The sequence below is a fragment of the Nicotiana attenuata genome, unplaced genomic scaffold (genome assembly GCF_001879085.1).
Source record: "Nicotiana attenuata strain UT unplaced genomic scaffold, NIATTr2, whole genome shotgun sequence".
NCBI classification, from domain to species: Eukaryota; Viridiplantae; Streptophyta; class Magnoliopsida; order Solanales; family Solanaceae; genus Nicotiana; species Nicotiana attenuata.
Genome location: NW_017670614.1, coordinates 21,439 through 46,210, shown reverse-complemented (window position 1 = coordinate 46,210; position 24,772 = coordinate 21,439). Strand labels below are relative to the sequence as shown.

The following is a 24,772-nucleotide window of genomic DNA, read 5'->3' as shown; positions in this document are numbered from 1 at the left end:
ATCTCATAAAATAATGAGACAAGGAAATTAATATATGAATATGTTTGGTGAAGTACTAGAATATTTGCCAGTCATGTGCATGGCATTGTCTTGTTTGAAGCAATACGTTTTACCAATATTCTTTTCATTCTCTTTTTTCTTCACCATTATGAAATAGTTGATTAGTGCAACAGATTAATTATTTTCTAGCAATGTCTTTGAGAATTATTATACTTTCACTTATCAGAGACAGAGTCAAGATTTAAAATTTAAGGGTTTCTACCGTGATCTAGAGTTAATAATTTATATATATATATATATATATATATTTCTAGCAATGTCTTTGAGAATTATTATACTTCCACTTATCAGAGACAGAGTCAAGATTTAAAATTTAAGGGTTTCTACCGTGATCTGGAGTTAATAATTTATATATATATATANTGAGGGAGGAGAAGCTTTATGCAAAGTTCTCCAAATGTGAGTTTTGGCTTGAGTCTGTAGCTTTTCTGGGACACGTGGTGTCCAGCGATGGTATTCAAGTTGATCCAAGGAAGGTAGAGGCAGTACAGCGTTGGCCCAGACCGTCTTCAGCCACGGAGATTCGGAGTTTCCTCAGTTTGGCAGGTTATATCGCCGGTTCGTCCAGGGTTTTTCCTCTATTGCTTCGCCCTTGACTAAGTTGACGCAGAAGGCTGCACCATTCGTATGGTCGGACGAGTGCGAGGAGAGTTTTCAGAAGCTCAAGACAGGAAACTGGAGGCAGTTAGTGATCTTTTCTGATCTGTATTTTTCTTGATCATGGAGTTTGGGTAGTGAAACAATGATGTCCAATACATTGGGATTTTCAGGCTCAAGTCCGAATAATCTAAGAACTTCACCGTTCACTGCGAAGCCCATAACGACATTTCCTGGGCAAAGTTTAAAAATGGGCTTCTGACATAGTTGGCCGTTCGGTCAAAAATATGTGTAAAAATAGCACCGGCTAGTCAGTTTTTGTACTGGTCATTGAAAAATAGTCAGCGTTTGCAAAGTCATTAAAAAATACGTAGTCACTATTTTGCTGCAACACGAAAAGTTCCAGCATAATATACTGGAGATTGGTGCACCTGTGTATGAACTTCCAGCATATTATGCTGGAACTCCAACACACGGAAAGTTCCAGCATAATATACTGGAGATTGGAGCGTATGTGTATGAACTTCCGACATATTATGCTGGACCAGTATATTATACTGGAACTCCAGTACATTATACTGAAAGTGCAGTATATTATACTAGAACTCCAGTATAATATGTTGAAATATTTTTCGGATTTTGAACAATATTTTCGTTCAGATTTATCTTTACATAAAAAATGGCTAAATTTTGATTATTTTTAAACTGTGGCTATTTTTCAATTACCACTTGTAAATCTGGCTATTTTTAAATTTCAATCGAAATATATTAGTCGTCGGCCCATAGTTTTTTCATTACAACTTATAGCCAAAAATAAATAACATACATTAACCAACAAATAGTTTTTGAGCGCCCCTTTTTGCCCCACCTTCACTCCCTAGTCCTTTCCTTCTGACCAGTAGTTGAAATCGCATGATTTTTAGAAATGCAATGAGTTGATTTTAGATAAAAATAAAAGAAATCATTTCAACGAAACAGTAAAGATAAATTTGCAATAAGAAATTACTATTTTGGTCTCGATCTGATATCGGGATTAAGAAGGTAAAATTCATTCAGGAGCGACTTCGTACAACGCAATCCAGGCAAAAGAATTATGCTGATAGACAAGCTCGTGAGGTGGCATTCAAGGTGGGTAAGAGGGTTCTGCTCAGTGTTTCGCTCATGAAGGGTGTGATGACGTTCGGGAAGAAGCGCAGTTAAGTGCTCGGTATATTAGTCCTTTTGAGGTTCTAGAGAGAGTGGTGGGGTGGCCTACAGACTTACTTTGCCACCCAACTTATCGGGAGTTCATCCGGCGTTCCATGTTTTCATGATCCGGAAGTACAATGAGGATCCGTCACATATGTTAGATTTCAGCTCGGTGAAGTTGGACAAGGATTTGATCACTTATGTTGAGGAGTCGGTGGCCATTCTGGATAGGCAGGTTCGAAAGCTGAGATCAAAGAGTATTATATCGATGAAGGTCCAATTGAGAGGTTAACTGATCGAGGAAGCGTCTTGGGAGACCGAGCATGATATGCGGAGAAAATATCCTCATCTTTTTGGCACTTCAGATATGTTTATAAACTCGTTCGAGAGCGAGCATTTATTTAAGAGGGAGAGAATGTAACAATCTAGCCAGTCGTTTTGTGTATTTGAGCCACATTATCCTATTTGATGCTCCCCGTATGTGTATTTGTTGTTATGTGACTTGTAGGAATGGTTGGTGTTGTTTCGGGGAAGTTTTGAATTGAATAGGAACACTTAGTTCCTAGTTTGGAACCTTAAGTTGGAAGTATTGATCAAGTTTGACTTTTGTGAATTTGATCTGGATCGAAATTTTCATAGTTCCGTTAGGTCCAGATGGTGATTTTGGACTTAAACGTATATCCGAATTTAGATTTGGAGGTTTCTAGGTTGATTCTAATTGGCGAAAGTTGGCAATTTGGAGGTTTAGAAGTTCATAGGCTTGACACATAGTTGACTTTGTGATTATCGATGTCCGTTTAGGATTCCAAGCCTTGAAGTAAGTTTGTATGGTGATTTGTGACTTGCGTGTAAATTTTCGGGTCATTCCGAGTTATTTAGGTATGTCCGGCGTAAGTTTGGAATTCGAAAATTTAGATTAGTTCATTAAGCTTGAATTGAGGTACGATTCGTGGTTTTGATGTTATTTTGTGTGATTTGAGGCCTCGAATAGGTCCGTCTTATATTTTGGGATTTGTTGGTATGATTGGGCGGGGTCCCAGGGATCTTAGATGTGTTTCGGACCATTTCACTCATGTTTGGAGTTGCTGATTATCTGGTGTGCTAGTGTTCATCGCGATCGCGGATGTGGTATCGCGATCGCAAATTGTGTTTGGTGGCTAGCAGTCCTTTCTTCTTCGCGTTCGCGATAGGCGTGACACGTTCGCGGAGAATGGTGGGTAGTGGCTGATCACGCCCAACTATGCCTTATAAAAAGGACTAAGCGGTCGCTGCAAATATAATCCGGTTTACAAGTCCGGAGTCGAATCCCACAGAGAACTAAGGTTTAGCTACAGCTGTTCACTATCACCAAGAAGACAAGCTTGAACAATTCCTAACTTATAGATATTAAGATTCTTGTGTTTAACTACTTAACTAACAAATTAAAATAGTAAATTAACAACTAACGATACTGAGGGTTAGAGAAAAGATTAAGGAGGTCTAGAGTTATGATTTCCCCTATTGTCGGAATCCTTCCCGCTATGTCTTCTATAATTTCGCCTAAGTATTCTCTACCGATCATGAGCACTCTTATTACTGTAACTCTCTCCTGAGTAATTACGATAATTTACTAGACGCACTCTCCCGAGTTACGCTAGCTGGCTTTTAATACAGCTCACTTCAGATCGCACCCAAGGCTTCGTTATCCCTAATCCCACCTTTAAACCCTCGGTTGTTGATCCCTCATATACTCTGGGAGTGGTATTGTTCAACAATTACCTAAATATGCACTCTCTCCCAAGTTATGCATACTAAATAGGCACAGCTAATTGAGAGCTCTTCAACCAACCACAATATAAACGTAGTTGAACAAATAGAGAAAAGTTATGACTCAATTATATAAAAACATAACAAGAATTTATCCTACAAAAGGTTCTATCAAAACTCTAGATAACAAATTAGCTATTCATAATAGTATGTAAAACTACAATACTAAAAGTCATAACCAACAATGAAAAATAGGAAGAGGAAGGAAAAACTCGTAGAAGAATTCTCCGCCTTGCTCCCAATGTGTTCTTGCCTCCTTAGGTCGAATCTATGTCCAAAATAGGCCCCCCCTAAGCGTGGTGTGTGTTCCTCCACGTGAATTCTCCTCCAAAATATATTCGATCCCCTCAAAGTGGCGTCCTCCCGTGTATATATACCAAGTAGGGTTAGGCCCAAACAATTATACCTTCTCCAATGTGAAAAAGACACTTTTCCCGGGTCATACGCGCACTTCGCGCGGTCTTCGCGCACCTTTCTGCCTCAATCTTTTTAGCGCGCGAACTATACGCGACTTCGCGCGTCCTTCGCGCGTCTTCTCGTTTTTCACCCGGTTCCTTTCCGAATTTGGAAAAATGTAAAACATGGAAGTTGTAGCCCTTTGAGTTAGCTTTCCAACCATATATTGTAGAGCCCAAATGGAATTCTGAGCAAAAAGTTATGTGTATTTTACTAGATAGTGCGCAATATGCCTACTCGAGTCTTCGTTTTGTTGTTTTATCATCCGTTGATCCCCGAATACGATCCCGGCTTAATTCCTTGAGCTTTTACTCAGACTTCAAAGCTCCAAATCACTTGAGTTCATCCCATAACATGTATATAGCTCGGAATCACTCCTACAAGGCATAAAACACACAATTAGTGCAAAACACTAGCGATTAAAGCGCAAACTCAATTAAAGTGCAATAAATTCGAGTGTAATAAGCGACTAAAATATGCAATTATAGCCTATCATCAACACCCCACACTTAAACCATTGCTCGTCCTCGAGCAATCAAACTACATTTTTTTTTATAGACACGACCTTTTTAAACAATTCTCCTAACTCATCACACCAAGAGTATTTAAAATAGACTAAGCACAAAAGCGTAAATCTTCACCTCAAGATTTGACTCACAAGTACCACACGTTATTCACAACTCACCCACTTACTCTAATATAGAGGTCACTGACATTACCTTTCCTTCATGAATCAAGTGCCCTCACACAACAAAGGAGAGTAGTTCCACACAATAAAATTTAAGAACACTTAGGAACTCAAGATAGAAAGAATTCACTCACTCTCAGAAATAACATTCATATGCCACAAAAGATGCACCATAAGCTTGCCCGTAGTGTACTACTCCACTAATCGAGCTCATTCAATCTTGGATCAATTAGGACTTTATTTGGTTGTAATGTAGGCTACGAGACGGGTAGGATACATTTAGATATAAGAGTGACTACACCTCCCTAAGCACTTTAATACATACATTTTAACATTTAAACCCCATACTTATGTCATACCAAAACTCCACCTTCACATCAATTTATATTACCCCATACTTCTTTAAGCACACTTACATCAAGAGCCACCACTTATCAAGATTTTTTTTTCACAACAATCCAATTATTTTGTTTTCAATTCAAGTGGCTCTTCCTTTTTCAAAACAGTGCACCTTTCTCCTTATTTCATTAGTTCCACTCAAAAGCCAAACCAACCACCCCACACTTTAACTTTTACAAAGTTCATAAATAATTTAAGTGCTCATGAGAGGTTACAATGGTTCAAATAGATGGTTAATTCGAACAAATGGGTAAGGCTTGTAATGTGGTTGCCAAAGAAACAGGATTACAGGATCAAAGGGGTTAACTACGATACATAATAATTAGGCGGGTAAAATATACATATCTGGCTCAACAAAGAAATGCCTATATCACTTCCTAGACTGAATAAAACTACTATTTCGTTTTGCAAACACACGGGTCAAGTTCTAGGCATCAAATGCAATGCACAGAATAACACAAAACCTTACACACACATGGCACATAACTCACTCAGGATTGGTTTCATCAAGACACTCTAGTCAAAGCAGTTAAGCAAAGTTAAGATCATACAATTTAAGGTACTTATACAAGAGTCAAAAACTGATCCTAAGCGTCACAGCCAAAGTACTCACTATTCTCAAGACATATCAAAGTCAAGAGATATTGCTTCATTTCAAAACAAAACACAATGGCTCCTATTCCCTAAAAAAAAACTTTAAGTACACCCGGTTCAAATAAAACCCTTGGAAAAGAATCGCGGTTTAAAGAAAAACCAAGGGGTAATTGCTACACTACCTAACAAAACAAAAAATCTTTTTTGGTATTTTCTTTAGACTTACTTCCCTCAAGAAAACTGTCTAGAAGATCCGTCATCAGGAAAAGTTCACTCTTTTAAAAAAAAATTATTTAATTAAATGAACATAGCTAAAGTAGCATGAAAAGTCACCCAGACAATCTCCTCACCCCACACTTAAAATTGTGCATTGTCCCCAATACACACCCATACATACAAGAGGGTAAAAGAAACTCCCTGGTAGGCCAAAGGCCGAAGCACTAGCAGTTCATGGGGTACTCAGACTTCTCCCAAGCTTGGTCCTTCGTGTGGGTACCTCACACTTAGTTCCAACCATTTGGTTTGCTGATGCATCCTTCCAATACCTTTGCTTTCCATGCTCCTAGAAAATAAAAAAATTGATACTACAAAAATAATACAATTAAAATAAAAAAAAAGCAATAAAGCTGGGTTGCCTCCCAACAAACGCTTGATTTAACGTCGCGGCACGACGTGAATCACTTTCTGCCTCCACTTTGAACATATGAATCGGACCCCCAAGTTTTGATTCTGCTCTATGATCATGCTCCTGGGGTGGTGGAACGAATCTGACTGGCCCAATAAAATAATGTAGTATTCTGTACTTCTTGGCCTTTATATGAGGTATGTAGTCCTGTCTTTCTAGTAAGAAAAATTCCAGAATATAGACACCTTGTTCTTCATTCCTTGACTTCTCAATCGGCTCGGATGACTCTATTTTCATATCGTCATCCAAGCACAATGTAGAAAAATGTTTGGAGTGAGGACCAATGCGCTCAACTACGTGAACATTGGGACTGTCTACATTCTCAACACTAATGACAATAGAGTCAACTAAATATGTATCCTCAATATCCTTGGTTGACTCTAGTATCTCTTCTACAACATCGACATCCTCAAAATCTAGTGCGATTGATTGTTGGTGTTCTACTCTAGCCTCCTCCTCTAGCTCATCAATTTCTGTATCTAATTCACGCTCTTCTTGGATACTATTCACAATATTGGCTTGTTGAGCATTAAAAACTTCAACCAGTTGACTCATGTGAACTTTCAAGTTGTGAATAGTTTCCTCCTGCCTTTCTATCCGCAGTAGTAATTTACTCTGTTGTTCCAAAATGCACTTTAACATATCTTCGAGCTTCTTTAGGTCAGCTTCCCTAGGTTCTTTGTTCCTATTAACTTCACCAGAAAAAGAAGAACCATCAAAGTAAGGGGTTGGGGGAATGTAAGAAATATAAGCACAACCGTGAAAGTGACCATCTTGACCACCACACATATCACACACATTCCACACATAAGATTGAGTTGGTGCACAAAACTCGCTCTAGGGAATATTTTGATAATTTTGCCCTGGGTGGTTTCCTTCACAATATGCATAAGGAGGATCAAAAGTAGAATTACCAACAACAAAATTCTCATAATTCCATGATGTCATGTTTCTCAAATAAACAAATAAAACTAAAATAATATAAAAAAATCAAATAAAACAAACTAAAAGTTCAAACTTGAACCCTAGCAATATATACAGCTACAACTACACCGTTAGTTCCCTGGCAACGGCGCCAAAATTTGATCACGCCCAACTATGCCTTATAAAAAGGACTAAGCGGTCGCTGCAAATATAATCCGGTTTACAAGTCCGGAGTCGAATCCCACAGAGAACTAAGGTTTAGCTACAGCTGTTCACTATCACCAAGAAGACAAGCTCGAACAATTCCTAACTTATAGATATTAAGATTCTTGTGTTTAACTACTTAACTAACAAATTAAAATAGTAAATTAACAACTAACGATACTGAGGGTTAGAGAAAAGATTAAGGAGGTCTAGAGTTATGATTTCCCCAATTGTCGGAATCCTTCCCGCTATGTCTTCTATAATTTCGCCTAAGTATTCTCTACCGATCATGAGCACTCTTATTACCGTAACTCTCTCCCGAGTAATTACGACAATTTACTAGACGCACTCTCCCGAGATACGCTAGCTGGCTTTTAATACAGCTCACTTCAGATCGCACCCAAGGCTTCGTTATCCCTAATCCCACCTTTAAACCCTCGGTTATTGATCCCTCATATACTCTGGGAGTGGTGTTGTTCAACAATTACCTAAATATGCACTCTCTCCCAAGTTATGCATACTAAATAGGCACAGCTAATTGAGTGCTCTTCAACCAACCACAATATAAACGTAGTTGAACAAATAGAGAAAAGCTATGGCTCAATTATATAAAAACATAACAAGAATTTATCCTACAAAAGGTTCTATCAAAACTCTAGATAACAAATTAGCTATTCATAATAGTATGTAAAACTACAATACTAAAAGTCATAACCAACAATGAAAAATAGGAAGAGGAAGGAAAAACTCGTAGAAGAATTCTCCGCCTTGCTCCCAATGTGTTCTTGCCTCCTTAGGTCGAATCTATGTCCAAAATATGTCCCCCTTAAGCGTGGTGTGTGTTCCTCCACGTGAATTCTCCTCCAAAATATGTTCGATCCCTTCAAAGTGGCGTCCTCCCGTGTATATATACCAAGTAGGGTTAGGCCCAAACAATTATACCTTCTCCAATGTGAAAAAGGACACTTTTCCCGGGTTAGACGCGCGACTTCGCGCGGTCTTCGCTTACCTTTCTGCCTCAATCTTTTTAGCTCGCAAACTATGCGCGTCTGCTCGTTTTTCACCCGGTTACGTTCCGAATTTGGAAAAATGTAAAATATGAAAGTTGTAGCCCTTTGAATTAGCTTTTCAACCATATATTGTGGAGCCCAAATGGAGTTCTGAGCAAAAAGTTATGTGCATTTTACTAGACAGTACGCAATATGCCTACTCGAGTCTTCGTTTTGTTGTTTTATCATCCGTTGATCCCCGAATACGATCCCGGCTTAATTCCTTGAGCTTTTACTCAGACTTCAAAGCTCCAAATCACTTGAATTCATCCCATAACATCTATATAGCTCGGAATCACTCCTACAAGGCATAAGACACACAATTAGTACAAAACACTAGCGATTAAAGCGCAAACTCAATTAAAGTGCAATAAATTCGAGTGTAATAAGCGACTAATATATGAAATTATAGCCTATCATCAGTGGCCTTCGTGTTCGCGACCTAGGCATCGTGTTCCCGTAGAAGGGAAGGCCGAATGAGTTGCCAAGCTTTTGGCCTTCGCGTTTGCGAGTGGTCAACCGCGTCGCATAGACCAGTGGCGTTGAAGCATCGTGTTCCCGAGTGCCAGACCGCGTTTGCGAAGGATATCTTGGGGGCCAGTTTTAGCTTGTGCTTCGCGATCATGAAGTAGGTCTCGCGATTGCGTAAGGGACCCCTGGGCAGACTTAAATATACCATTCGAGGGTTTGAGTTATTTATCACATTTTGAGTTTGGGAACTCGGATTTGGGAAATTTTTGAGAAAATTTTCATGATTTGGATTGGGGGTAAGTGATCTTGACTCGGATTTGATTATTATTTATGATTTCATCCTTGATTTTAGCATTGATTGATGAATTTAAGTGAGAAAAATTTGAGATTTTGGCAACACTTTTTAAAATAAAAAATAGGGATTTGAACCCCTATTCAGAGTTGGATTTGGATGAAACTCGTATGATTGGACTCGTATTCAAATAATTGTTTGGAATCTGTGACTTTTGTCGGGTTCCGGAAGGAGAGCCCAGGTTGACTTTTTGAATTTTGATAAAAATCAAAGCTTTGTTAATTAGAATCGATTTCTATAGCCGTGTTTGATATTATTAAGTTATTTTTTGCTAGATTTGACCCGTTCGGATGTTGATTCGAGTGGCAAAGGCTTTCTAGAGTATTGATTTGGCTTCTTTGAGGTAAGTATCTTATCTAACTTGTGTGGGGAATACCTCTTAGGATTTGCCTATTTGTGTTATGTAAAAAGCGGCGTGTACACGAGGTGACGAGCGTGTACACGGGTGCTATTTGTGAATTATGACTGGATTAGATTTAGGCTATTAATATGCCTTAAATTGGGGTTTTTTCTATATGAAATATGCTTAATCATTTTATGACAAAATGATCATGATTGCTACGTACATTTGGCTTAGTCATAGTCATGCTTTATTATTGAATACTCCTCCGCACTTTTATGTCATTGTCATGTCCTTGTGCATTTTGTTGTTAAGCTATCGCTTATATCTTGATGAAACTTTGGGTATTGTTGTGTTTTGTAATATTGTGGCATATATGGACATGTTGTACATATTGATTAATGTTGTGTGGAGTATAAGGGTGGTGAGATGCGCATGCGGCGACATAAAGGAGGCATTTCATTGTGACGCGCACGCAGCGAGATAAGGGTGGCTTATGCGCATAAAGCAACATAAGGGAGACATTTCATTGTGATACGCATGCAGAAAAATAAGGGTGGAATTGTTGATGATGTTATGTGATGATTCGGGGGTGTCTTTCTTGATTTTGTTTATGTGTGAAATGGGGTTGATATTTCGATTTCTTACTTTTTTCTTAAACGCTTCCGTCTTGTATTTTAATGAGTTGTTAGTTGAATTGATATGCTATTACATGCCCCACTTTTTTGACGACTTGTTGACTAAGAAGAGTTATCTACGTTGAGTTGCTCTCACATGCTCTACGAGATGGTTGATATTGTTCTTTCCTTATATATATATATATATATATATATATATATATATATATATATATATATATATATATATATATATATATATATATATATATATTCTGTTGCCAGTTATTATTATATTGCACACGTTTTTGACTAGTGAGTATCACATGATTTGAACCTCGTCACTACTTTACCGAGGTTAGTCTCGATACTTACTGGGTACCGACTATGGTGTATCCATACTATACTTTTACACATTTTTTGTGCAGATCCAGGTACTTCTGACCTAGCTGATCGATATAGAGACGTGCTTGAGCTTATTGGAGACTTCAAGGTATCCATGTTGTTCCGTTCGCAGGCCTCAGAGTCACCCTCTTTACTTTATTTTTACTGTTTATGTATTAAAACACTATTGTACTCTTCGAGACTTGATATGTATTCCATGTAGGGCTTATAACTCATTACCGGTTTTGGGAAGTTGATTATTGTATCCACGTTTGACTGTATTGTCGCATTTCACAGTTTTTGTTAAATTTGAAATTGTTATATTTTGATTGATATCGTTAGTGATAGGCTTACCTAGTCTTAAAGATTAGGTGCCTTCACAACCTCTATAGTGGGATTTGGATCGTGACAGATTGGTACGAAGGAAATAATTTAACCATAATTGGGGCAACTTCAATTGTTATTGCTAGTTGATTGATTAAAAAAAGGAATTAATTTCTTATAATTCAAGAATTGGACTAATAATTAAAAACGAATTTACACTTTCCTTTTACATAAGTTACATTTTATGCACACTAATAATGTAATGATTATTCAGTTATATCAAGACTAGTCAATTTATTCGCGCTTCGCACGGTCCTATAAAAGCCAAGAAATAACTGAGATACACCTATATTTTGATCTATATACGCAAATATATACCTCCAATTAGATCCAAAAACGCTCCATATTATTAATTCACATTTTTTAAAAATAATTATTGTTCTCTAGTAAATGATCATCCACTTCACTAATTTCTATAACAATTGAAAAGTTCATGTAACCAAAAGAACATTAAATAATTGAGTAACTACTTCTTCTTCTGTTACTCCTTTCTTAATTTGTGTACTCTAAAAATGATCTTCTTTTCTAAACATTGACAGACTAAAAACTATAAAAGCATTAAAAAGAAAATCGATAATTTTATCTTGTCAAAAAGTGTATTTATGCTCAAATTGCTGCTATCCAAAAGAGGCTTTCCCATTCTTAATTTCTTTTATCAACTTTGTTAAAGCTCAAGGGCTTAAATAGTTTGATAGCATATTTGTAAATATTATTTGTCATCTAGCTAGTTTTAGAGAGATATTTTGAAAATTGAGATTCTAACTTAGAAAAAATTGGAATATTAGTTTTTTTTTCTTTGTCTCCTTTTAATTGGGAGGAAAATTTTTGCTTAAATGGGACACACATTATCATGAATAACATATATATAATCAGTGAAATGTTGTAGTTACTTTAGCATTCCAAATTAAATGCTAAGAACACTAACTTTTATTAAAAATACATATGAAAAATTAAAACAGAAAAAAATCTTGTGAAAAAATAAAAGAAGAAACAAAAAAAAAAAAAGTCGGCTTCTTGTCGTCGGAGTAATTTGCTATTCCCTTACCTTTCTTTTCCGCTTTTTCTTTTTCAATTCAACTCCTACCTTAATTCTTCTTCCTTCTTCCCTCACCGGCCTCTCACCTTCTCCCCTTCAGTAACAATGGAAGAACATCTCATCTTCAGTACAATAATATGATTCTTTCTCCACATAATTGTTGTTGCTTTTGGACACTCTCCCATATGAAGAATTACACATTTCCGTAAAGTCTTTTATGTTGTAGAGAAAAATATACCACTTAGACCGTTCTCATTACAGACAACACCTTCAAAAGTATATCATGAGATAATCTCTGTTTGTCTTATGTTAAAAAAAATTCATTTGAGAAGAAGCGCAGACTAAATTATGGAGATGACCATTTTTATTGGTTACAAATGCTACATGCCTTTTGTTATATATGCTAAAATAAACCGTTTTGGAAAATGAAAAATCTCTCTTTTCATCTTCCTTTTACTTTAATGTATTTCATCCTCACTTTTCAAAAATCTAAAAGTGTCTAAATGCTACCTAATTAATGAGAAGGTACTTTAATATATATATATATATATATATATATTAGAAGTTATTGCGTTCAATTGTGTATACTAAGTACAAATAATTACTACTCCCTCTGTTCCAGTTTATGTGAATCTATTTCCTTTTTAGTCCGTTCTAAAACGAATGAACCATTTCTAAATTTGGTAACAATTTAACTTAAAATTACAATTCTATCGTTAATTATAAGCTTTTATAACCACACAAATATTCTGTGTCCTTTTTCATTTATTTAGGACCACAAATTTTAAAAGTTTAATTTTTTCTTAAACTGCGTGCCCAGTCAAACGCGTTCGCCTATATTGGAAAGTACTTAGAAAAAAAAAAAAAAAGAAGCTAAAATACTCTACTTAATAAAAAGGAAACCAGGGGTTCTGTCAGAGACCGTTGAACTGAGAGGTTTGGAACGCAGAAGTGTTGAAGTTAGTATTCCGTTGAGCTATATAGAAAGTTCTTTCAGATAGCGTTGAGCGCTACTGGAGCTTGGTTTGCCGTCGCCGCTGAAAGCAAGTCGCGGCCATTGCCTTCTCAGTCCCCTCGCCGGCGACCGAAAGAGAAAAGGTAAAGCAAATAAATTCGATTTGATTACTTTTCGTTTTTCTAAAGTTACCTTGTTAATTGCTGAAAAAATTGGAATTTGGAAATAATTAAATCTGCTAGTGTATCGATTCAAAGGTAGTCAAGGTAAAATATTTAGGGAGTTGGTGAGTTCTTTATATCTCTCTCGAGAGTAAATTGAATGACTTTGAATTGTGATTTTTGAGCTTTACGTGTTATTTCTTCTTGTGAGTTGTTGAAATTAAGTTGGTTTAATTTGTAAGTTTTAGTTGAATGAGATTTATTTTTGAGTTGTGAATTCATTTTTGAGTTGTAATTTTAAGAAATTTATATGAGTTGTACATTGAAGGAAATTCATTTCGGAGTTGTGAACACATTTGTGGATTGACTAGAAAGAAATTCTGTTTGAAAGCATAACTAATAATGTGAACATCGATGATTTTCAAAACATGAAAACTCAAAGAATTATTATGTTTTAGAATGACTAATGACTGCAACAACAACAAGCCCGGTGAAATCCCACAAGTGGGGTCTGGGGAGGGTGAAGTGTACGCAGACCTTAATCCTGCCTAATGAAGGTAGAGAGGCTGTTTCCGAAAGACCCGCGACTCAAAAGAATGACTAGTGATTGCATCAAATAAAAAATGAGGAGTTACATTTCACGTTAAATATAATTTCGATTCAATTTGTAAATTACATATTTTTATTTGATACTGATTCAGATATCACAGCCAAGTCTCATTACAAATCTTAACTCATCACTTTAATTTATAGTTTGATATCTCATGAGAGTAAGAAAAACTTATAAATTTGACTATTTAATCTAAATGCTGTAGCTTGACTACTTTTGTTACGAGCAGTGAGTATTACTTTGTTTGTAATAACTACTTTATGGTCATATTATTAAAGGTCGTACCAGTTAAATGGTGCAAACTTCAGTCCTGTAAGGACTAAGAAGAACGAGGGTGAAGTGAGCTAGAAAGGATTGTCAATTGTGGTGCAATTTAGATATGTTTGCTCGGCATTCCTAGAAAACGACATAATAGATGAAGCCAACACAGAATTAAAAAACGATAATTGTAATGGAGAAGATCATTGGACTGAGATGAGCTTAAATGGAGTCACATGGATAGTAAGAATTCATATAATTGACCCCTACTTGTTTGAGTTTAAGGCGTAGTAGTAATAGTAGTTGTAGTTGAAATGGAGAAGAGACCTATCAATGTGAAAGGCAAGTTCTTTTCATTAAAAATAATGTAACAGGCAAGTCTATAGAAAAGGTTGTGAGACCAGCAATATTTTGCAGGAGTGAGTGCTGGGGCCTCTAAGTTCGACATAATTCAAGATGATTATCATAGATATGTGGATATCAAGATGGATGTGCAATTATATAAGATAGATTATAAATGAACAAATTCAACAGAGGGTGCAGCCAGGAGACATTGAAGAAAAAATGGGAGAGATTGCTTGAGGTATAGATGGACTATCTTTTTAAATTTCTAAATGCACCATTTCGTGTGACACTATGATGATAGGAGGTGCTAAAAGAAATCATTTTGGAATTAGTTAAGAATAGAAGACCACAGAGGAAACAAAGGATCTACATAGGTATACCAACTAGATAGAATAACGGATTAGTTGTTATCTACATAGGCCCCATGTTTGCTAGTAATATTTTTTTAATAACTGACAGATCCCACATAGCTAGTGGCACACGGTTCGGTACTGGATGGATGATGGGCTCGCCCCTCTACCGTCCTCCACTTAAATGCATTCTGCTCATGTTGAATGCACCATGTATTTGAATTCTTCTAGGAATTTGTTAGATTATAATTAAGGCTTCAAATTGGTGGGAGAAAAGAAACTAGAAATATTTTCTTTCTTGTAACTTGTAAGGAATTTGTTTTATCTTTATCATCTGGCAGTTGGAATCCTTCGAATCAAGTCCTCAAGTCGCAGGTTAGAATGCTTTTGTACTGTGTAGTCTGGAGTCACACGAGTCAAAGCTCATTCCGTCAAGTCACAGCTGGACCCAAACAATGTTTGCTACTCTTGGTACCCAGCGGTTCTTCAACAAGCTCCAGCCTTTTCTGTTCTCCTCTGTCAATAGCTGTTCTTGGTTTAGCAGAATTATTATTAACCATGTGCATTCCTTCGCGCAATCCAAACAGAGGAGATCTGTCCGACAAGGTAATCGACCTTTGAGCAAGTCTATCAGATCAATTCAGAAACAAGACGTAGATCTCCCTAATGTTTTCATGAGGGATACAATCACAAGATTATCACATATACTGAGATTTTCAAGTTGGGATTCTGCTCAAGAGCAGTTGATGGGGCTTTCCATAAAATGGGATTCCTACACAGTTAATCAAGTTCTCAAGACTCATCCCCCTATGGAGAAGGCCTGGTTGTTTTTCAATTGGGCCTCTAAGTTGAAAGGGTTTAAGCATGATCACTTTACCTACACGACTATGTTGGATATTTTTGGGGAAGCTGGGAGGATTTCATCCATGAATTATATATATAAGCAGATGCAAGACAAAGGAATCAAGATAGATGCAGTGACCTATACATCCCTTCTTCACTGGCTTTCCAACCATGGGGACATTGATGGGTCAATTAAATTGTGGCAGGAGATGAAAGATAAAGGATGTGTTCCTAATGTTGTTTCCTACACTGCATACATGAAAGTTTTATTTGATCACAATCGAGTTAAGGAAGGAGCCAAGATATACAAGGAGATGCTTCAATCTGGTTGTTCTCCCAACTGCCACACATACACTGTCCTCATGGAGCATCTTGCTGGTTCTGGTGAGAGCGATTTGCTTGTTCGTTTATTTTTGGGTAATTAAATTTTTTTTATTTACCAGTAATATTTATACATTGTTCTGTTTCTAGCCTGATCTGGATAACGGTCCCAGATTCAGCTACTCGTCTTTCCTTCCCTCTTACTAACCGCTATACCTACTATTTAAACATCTAATTGAACAGTAGGATAGTAGTATCCTTTAGTCTTCTCTGTAATCTCTGTTTGGAAGCCCCTCGACCATGTACAACTTGTGTTATTAATCTACTAAGTATTACTGCTGACCTTTGCTTTGTTTGGAATATTCTGCCATTTCCTTCTTTCCAAATATAGTACAAGCTGTCGGCAAGCGTCAACCTGTATACTTCAGCTTTTGAGCTCCTTCCCTTGTAGTGTCTCTCAGCCCATGCTACCTCGTTTGCCCATGGCATCACCTGTCTGTGTATCTCTTGCCATTCCAACATTGCTCGCCACCCTTGTGATGAGTATGAACAACTGAAGAAGAGATGATCTATGGTTTCTTCTTCTGTATTGCATAGTGGGCAAGTTGTGTCGTCCAAACAGCCCCATCCCCTCAATCTGTCCTTAGCTAGCAGTCTTCTATGAGCAGCCATGTATAAAGTAAAAATCCACTTAGGCAACCCATCATTATTGCAGACCAGTCTTCTCCATGAAACTTTAGCGAAGTCTCCTCTAAGCTGCATATACATGGCCTTTATGGAGAACTTGTGCATTCCTACTACATCCTCTTCTGCATATCCAGCTTTCTCAAAGTAGTTCTTAGCTTTCTGTATCTTTTGAACAATCCAAGAGGCTTGCTTTGGCTTAGCATCCCACAAAGAGTTATGTTTCTTGTAGTAAATGTGAATCCATTGAACCCACGTCTTGTCCTTTTTCTTGCATAGGTTCCACAGGAGTTTGTAAACAGCTATCCTATTCCATGTTCCTACATCAAGTAAGTTCAGTCCACCTGCTGCTCTAGGGTGGCACAGTTTGTCCCAAGCCAGTAGCGCTTTCTTTGATACCTCCACCCCTCTAGTCCATAGGAATCTTCGTCACACAGTCTCAATCAATTGAATCAGCTTCTTTGGCAACAGAAATACGTGCGATCAGAATACTTGAATAGGGAAGAGGACGCTTTTGATGAGTTGTATTCTCCCTGCATAACATAGAAACCTTGAAGTCCAAGACTGGATTCTCCCTAACATCTTCTCAGTGAGAGGCTGGCACTGAACTAATGATAGTCTTTTGGTACTTAGGGGCACTCCTAGATATCTAACTGGTAATGTCCCTTTATAAAAGCCTAAGACTTGCAATATCTCCTGTTGAATATAAGTACTTACTCCTCCAAAGAAAATAGAGCTTTTGTCAGCATTAGCAACTAGTCCTGAGGCCTTTGAGAGTTCCTGAAAGCATTTATACAACAGTTGCACAGATATGATATCACCCTTACAGAAGAGCAGTAAATCATCAGCAAAACTGAGTCGGACAATATTTATTTTGGCACACTTAGGATGATAGTTGAAGTTTAGATCTCTCCTGAGTGTCTTCAGAAGCCTAGTCAAGTACTCCATAGCCAACACAAATAGATAAGGAGACAAGGGGTCTCCCTATCTCAAACCTCTCTTAGCGTGGAATGGTGTTGTAGGTTGCCCATTAATGATGATGGAATATGAGATAGTTGTCACACACCTCATAATCCATTGCACAAACTTCCCTGGGAGGTGCAGGTTTGTCAACACCTGTTCCAGATAACCCCATTCAACAGAATCATAAGCCTTCTTCATGTCCACTTTCATCATGCATCTAGGGGATACACCTTTCCTGCCATACCCTTTCACTAGCTCATGGCTGAGAATTGTATTATCATTTATCAATCTACCAGGCACAAAGGGTGGCTGATTCCTATCCACCGGACCATCCATCACTCCTTGAAGTCTATTTGTTAGCACAAGGGTTGGCCTGGTGGCAATTGACTTGAGCCTTGGGATTTGCTCCCTTTCAAGGTCTCAAGTTCGAAACCCACTGGGTGCAAACAATTTCTGAGGGCCATCGGACTGGGTAAAAACCTGAATTAACCGTGGTGCACTTGCGGGAAACTCCTTGCCGAGGGCCTGTGCACCCCCGGGATTAGTCGGGGCTCTAAGAGACTCGGACACCCGGTGCAAATCAAAAAAAAAAAAAAAGATATAATTTTGTATAGTAATATACAACTTAATATTGGCCTATATTCAGTGACTCTGGAAGGGTTGCTCACCTTAGGTACAAGGGGTAACGGTTGCGCAGTTTATAGGCTGGTACACATTTGTACTTAGAGAAGAACTCCATCACAGCGTTTGTAACTGTATCTCCTATCACAGGCCAAGCTCTTAAAAAATAATGCATTGAAGCCATCACAACCAGGAGCTTTGGTGTCACTAATACCCGTCAAAGCATGGTAGATTTATCTCTAGAGGCATCTGCCACCATATGTAATTGTTGTTCTATATTCACCAACGGGCCACCCCTCATCACTATTGGGTTGATAGCAGGCAGTTTTGTAGCTGAAGAGCCTAGCAGCTGCCTATAGAACCCTATCACTTCCTCTTCAATTCCTTGCTTTGTTTGCACCAGATCCCTATTGACCTTAATTAATCTTCTAATCTTGTTTTGGGTGTATCTGCTCTTCATACTTGCAACGAAGTATGCTGTATTAGCATCTCCTAGCTTCAGCCACTGTACTCTTGTTATGCTCAGTGGGGAATGATCAGAGCAGGATGCATCCATTACCCATACTTCTAGGTGTGGCATAGTCAACATCCACTCAGCATTAACCAAAGCTCTATCAATCTTGTTGTAGGTGTGCCCGTTAGTCCATGTAAAGCTTCTCCCGCTGGTCTTCATTTCTACCAGCCCAGTATCAGCAATGAAATTGTTAAAGTCTCTAATCTCCATTTCTTGCACAGGGTTACTAATTGGTCTATCCTCTCCTGATCGAATAGCATTATAGTCACCATTATCAACCATGGGCCTTGTTGTACAGCCTGTAGGCTTGTCAGGTCACTCCATAAACTTCTCCTGTCATCCAAAGTGCAACCCATACACAGCTGTAAAGGTAATCCTCACATTCAATCTCTTAATGCTTACTGAAGCATGTATGAACTGGGATGATCTTCCCAAATCCATTTAGTCCACCTCATTTGTATCCCACAGTAGCAAATTCTTCCTCTACTACTATACTCATAGTTAGCTAACCAGGCCCATCCAGGAGCGATTTTCCTGATTACTTGAATGGCTTTCTACTCTTTTATATTGTGCTCTAATAGTGCAATCATATTAACTTTGTTACTTCTAATGAACAACTTGACCTCTTTTTGTCTAGGGGTCTTGTTTAGTCCCCTTATATTCCATGTGACCAGCTTCATACAGGTATAAAGAGGGATTGTGAAGGCCCATCCTGCCCTGTATTACTTCTCTGCCTACTTGTTCCTTCCTCCATTTGCCTTGGTACTGGTAGCTGTAGTCTAGATTCTGTTAGGATTTTAAAGCCATTGATCATGTTGACTGTATCAACTACTTGTGTCTCTCGGCTCTTGGCTGCTGATTTCCCTATAACTTTTTGCCATGCTTGGTTCTCATCTCCTTTGGTTGGTCTTGAATTTGGATTCACAAGACTGGTGCTGCCATTTTCTCCCGCACTAGGAATTGCCATCTCATGTTGACCATTGTCAGCTGTAGGGGCTTGAGCTTCCTGCACTTTTAGCACAGTTTTAGGCTGCCATTCCTGCTTCTGCTTCTGCTTCTGATTCTGATTCTTAGATTTAGGTTTTTGTCCTAGCTGGTCACCTGACTTGCACTTGTGACCTACTTGCAAACATTTGTGGCAGAATTCAAGTACTCAATCATACACTACCTCCTGCATGAACTCCCTCCCGTTAGGGTCAATCACCTTGATAGATTTAGGCAGTTCTTTTGTAACATCCCTCTCAACCAACACTCTAGCTTAGGAGATCCAATCTAGTTGAGTAGTACAAGTATCAGCATATAAAGGAATCCCCAAGCCACTACTGATCCTGCTTAATGACTTATTTCCCCAACAATTCAGAGGAAGGTTAGGGTACTTGACCCACACTGGGATGGTCTGTAGAACTTCTTTGTTGAAATCGAAATCAGCAGACCACACTTTCATAATAATAGGCTTATTGTTCAACATGTGAGGCGCTGAATACAGCACTTCATCTCTGTCATCATTGGAATTGAATCTTACCATAAAGTATCCATCATTGTGGAAGTACACTTTTGGTTTTGTTGCGAAGTTCCAAGCTGAAGCAATGAATCGTTCCATGGCTCCTATAGTTGGAGCTCCTCCAACAACATACAAGATTAGAGCTTGCTTCCACTTCTGAGTTACCTCCTCGACGTCTTCACCATTTTCGGGAATTGGTGCGATAAAACTCAAATCCATTCCCTTTGCTGCTGCAAGTCGATTTCCTATAAATAGATTTGCCCATTGCTTTTGACCTGTCTCGACATCAACAGTTGGCAATTTCCCTTGGGATTTGCTCGCCACCCCTTTATCCCCAATTGCACCCAATTCTCCACTAATCTCTATAAGATTCCTTTCAATGAATCGTTCCATGGCTCCTATAGTTGGAGCTCCTCCAACAACATACAAGATTAGAGCTTGCTTCCACTTCTGAGTTACCTCCTCGACGTCTTCACCATTTTCGGGAATTGGTGCGATAAAACTCAAATCCATTCCCTTTGCTGCTGCAAGTCGATTTCCTATAAATAGATTTGCCCATTGCTTTTGACCTGTCTCGACATCAACAGTTGGCAATTTCCCTTGAGATTTGCTCGCCACCCCTTTATCCCCAATTGCACCCAATTCTCCACTAATCTCTATAAGATTCCTTTCAATTGCCTCAGTTTTACTAGAGCTAGGGTTTACATTCTTCGTCGGAGCTCCAGAAGCTAATTTCTCACTACTAATTACCATAGCAGGAGGAGTTTTCATACCTTCCTTCGTGGCTGACAATGGCGGCCACTGTTCCATTGGTGTTTTCCCAGCATCTTTGATCGTAGTACTCTGTGTTCCCGGACTTTTGAGTGTTGCTGCTAGTCCCCGTGTAATCGACCAGCTGGATCGTGGTTGCATTTCTCTTTGGTCTGCCCCTCTCCATTGCTGGACAGCGTACATTAGCACATGCACTCTATCGTGCGCTGAGAGAGAAGAGAGAGGAAAAATATCTTTTCAGTGTTAGATTGATTTGCTTGTTCTTTTTTGTTATCTTTGGGGACTTTGAAGTAGCTCAAGTAGTGTACTTGAGGAAGAGCCAGTTCAAACCTCTTGCTTCCCCGACTGCTTAGACTCCCTCTATTTCAATTTATGTCTGTTTAATTGTCTGTTTAAAAAAGAATTCACTTTTAAATTTTAGTAAGCTTCAATTCCAACATTCCCTTTTTACCCTTGATGTTAGGCCACAAGATTCAAAGGATATCTTTGATATGTTATACACACCTTAAGTTTAAGACCACGAGATTCAAAAGTCTTCTATGTATTCTCAAAATTCGTGCCCTATCAAACTAAGATGCAAAATGAAGATGAGGAAAAATAGTTAACAAAGTTACGCAAGACACTTTTGGCGAAGACAACATTTATGTTTGGTTTTATCAAGCTTGTGTAGAATTAAGTATATCCAACCTTTCTATTAGTTGTGGAATGGTTGGTTTTCTATGTTCTGAAGTCTCTGAAGCCTATATACATGGACTGTCCATGGGTACATAAGTCTGACCCGAGCACGTCAACGTACAGGAAGGATCCACATAACATATTCTAACTACTCTAATATCTTCCTTGAGCTAGAGGGGGTGGGGAACTGGTCCCAGTTTGGACCTGTGGTGTGAAGTGTGAACAGATATGTTGGGCAATGTGTTGCAAGATGTTGCTGTTTGAGCAGTGTTGGTATGCAATCATTGACAAACTTTCTTTTCTCAGCTTCTCTAAGAAGAAATTATTTTGGTCTGTGTATTTCTTGAATATCTTTTTTCTACTTGGTCGGAGGATGGGAGCTTCTGTTAGGAGAGTCGTGCTTATGGTACCATTGTTTGAGAGTGCTAGACGTCTAAGAGAAGCGCTGATACCAGAATGTTTGAGAGTGCTAGACGTCTTAGTTGCAGCTGAAGAGGCTAAAATCCCTGTCAATACACAGTAGACTTGGAGATAATATAGAAATCCAATAAACATTTACACATGAAAGATATATATTCCAATTAGTTCAAGAATGTCTGATAATGAACAACGAGCTGATTGCATCATCAAAGCACCATCTGTTGAGAAAGTCACAAGACAACAGAATATGTTTCACAGACTGCTGAGTTTGCTTTTTTGTTGTTCGAATGTGCAATTAAGCGTTCCCTCTAGACTGTTTTTCATGTAAAGGAGTGCTAAGATTTTCTTGTCAAGCATTTTTTGACTTTCTAAAATATGCCCATTGCTTCTAAAAGACCTTCCTCAGTGCCTAGGAAGTAATGCAAACACCTAATTTATCCATGGTAAAAGAGTTGATTGGCTTCAAACTAGTAGGATATAACATATTGTCATGGCAGGGATGTTGGTCGACTGATATTTCTAATCTTAGTGTTTGATGATTTTAACTGATGGTGACAAATTTCTTTTCGCGTGTTTTTTTACTTTTCCTCTTATCTAAAGGAAGCTGATTGTAATTCCAACTTACCAAAAAAAGAAAAAAAGAAAAGAAAAGAAAAAAGAGAAGCTGATAATAATTCTAACAAGTCGCAAATTTTGATTTCAAATTGTGAACACATTCATCCGGTCATTGTGCAACTCAGCATTACCTACTATGTCAATCGTTGTGGTGGATGTGATTGTTTCACTTCCTAACATAAAATTTTGTTGTCTGCGCATAAGATTCCCTTATATCACACCATTTTATTTGGAAAAATAGTCTGGAAAATTTCCTTTTATGAGACTATGCATGAATTTAATTTTAAAGACCATATAATGTCAACATCCAAAACTGCAGTTTCCACAATTTTGACTCATTAGAATATTCGCCAAAAACTGAGTGACAGAAAGATAATAATTTCGAACTCCAAGTTGTCTTTGCTATATATAAAATAAGTGATTATGATCTTGAATTAGATTACTGTCACTTCGTATTCATGCTTTGATAGCTACATTGTGACTGCTTAGCTATTAAGAATCTTATTTGTACATGTACCGTAACTGGTTTTCAGGAAAATTTGATAGAGTTCTCGAGATTTTCAGTAAAATGCAAGATGCAGGGGTTCAACCAGATAAAGCTGCATGCAACATTTTAGTGGAAAAATGCTGCAAAGCTGGGGAAACGCAAGCAATGATGAAAATTCTTCACTACATGAAGGAGAAGTTTCTTGTTCTGCGTTATTCTGTCTATCAAGAGGCTCTTCTCACGTTGAAGATAGCTGGGGTGAGTGATCGGCTACTCAGGGATGTCAACCGTCATCTGTCCTTAGAAAAGTTCAACCATGATCAGATTGACAGATCAGATGGAACCACTGAAACTACTTGCCTCACTTTTGATGATAAGATGATTTTGTACTTGTTGAAGAAGCAAAGTCTTCTTGCTGTTGATTACTTACTAGATAGCTTGATGAGTAAGCGTCTCAAATTGGATTCTGGAATAGTGTCAACTATAGTTGAGGTAAACTGTAACCGTGGTAGAGTAAATGGTGCTTTTTTGGCCTTTGAGTTCAGTGTGAAATTGAGCATAACCATTGAAAGAATTATGTATCTCATGTTGGTTGGCGAACTTATTAGAACAAATTCACTTTCAAGGGTTGTGGACATTGTTGAAGCAGTGGTTGGGGCAGGACTATCATTAGGGTCAGAACTAACTGCTCTTCTGATACATCGGCTTGGCTGCACTAGAGAGCCCACTTCTGCGGAAAAGTTATTTAGCATCTTACCTGATCAGCAGAAGAGTACTGCTGTATATACTGCTTTAATAAACACCTACTTCACTTGTGGGAATGCTGAGAAAGGACTTGAAATATTTGAGACCATGAGAAAGCAAGGGATAAATATGGCATTAAGTACTTACTGTGTCCTATTGAATGGTCTTGAAAGAAATGGCTTATTTGATAAAGTACAATCTTATAGGAAAGAAAAGAAGAAATTTAAATCTGAAAGCTGCACTACAGACATGTCTAAGGAAGAAACAGTGTGCGATCTTCTTTTTGCTGGAAACTTAGTCGTTTGAGACACAGGTCTCCAGACACTTTCTTTGAATGATTGGAGTATCTGGTGTACAAAAATAGCCGTTCTTTATAACTTGAGTTGTTCTGGATTTGCATAAGTTAGCAAACACAAAGAAGTGTAAGCTTTTGCTGTCTATGGTATGGCCTAAATTGTTTACAGAAGTGAGGTATGCCCAAGAGAGTATGCAGGAGAATTATTGCAGCTTATAGAAGCCCACATGCTGAAATAAGATTTTGGACTGGATAATCTCTTGCGAATCAAACTTAAATGACCTCTCGTCTTTGAAAAGTTTAACTTATCTTTAGAAGCTGGAGTAGAAGGATTGATTGTGTCAAATCATGCGGCTTGAGAGCTTGATTATTCTCCTGCGACATTATGGCCTTAAACAGGTTCCC

The 24,772-nt window shown here is 38.1% G+C and overlaps 1 protein-coding gene across 4 annotated transcripts in view; it reads left to right on the top strand.

Annotated features, from left to right (window-relative positions):
• The first annotated feature begins 13,122 nt into the window (after positions 1–13,122).
• LOC109241535 (pentatricopeptide repeat-containing protein At2g01390) overlaps positions 13,123–24,772 on the top strand; it is a 12,578-nt gene continuing 928 nt past the window's right edge. For 3 of the 4 annotated variants that reach the window (XM_019408275.1, XM_019408273.1, XM_019408274.1), the window contains exons 1-3: positions 13,123–13,332; positions 15,255–16,173; positions 23,375–24,766. In XM_019408275.1, the coding sequence (XP_019263820.1) occupies positions 15,369–16,173; positions 23,375–24,378 (1,809 nt within the window). In that variant the 5' untranslated portion in view covers positions 13,123–13,332; positions 15,255–15,368 and the 3' untranslated portion in view covers positions 24,379–24,766. The remainder of the gene's footprint in view (positions 13,333–15,254; positions 16,174–23,374; positions 24,767–24,772) is intronic. The other variant, XM_019408277.1, reaches the window with a different exon arrangement.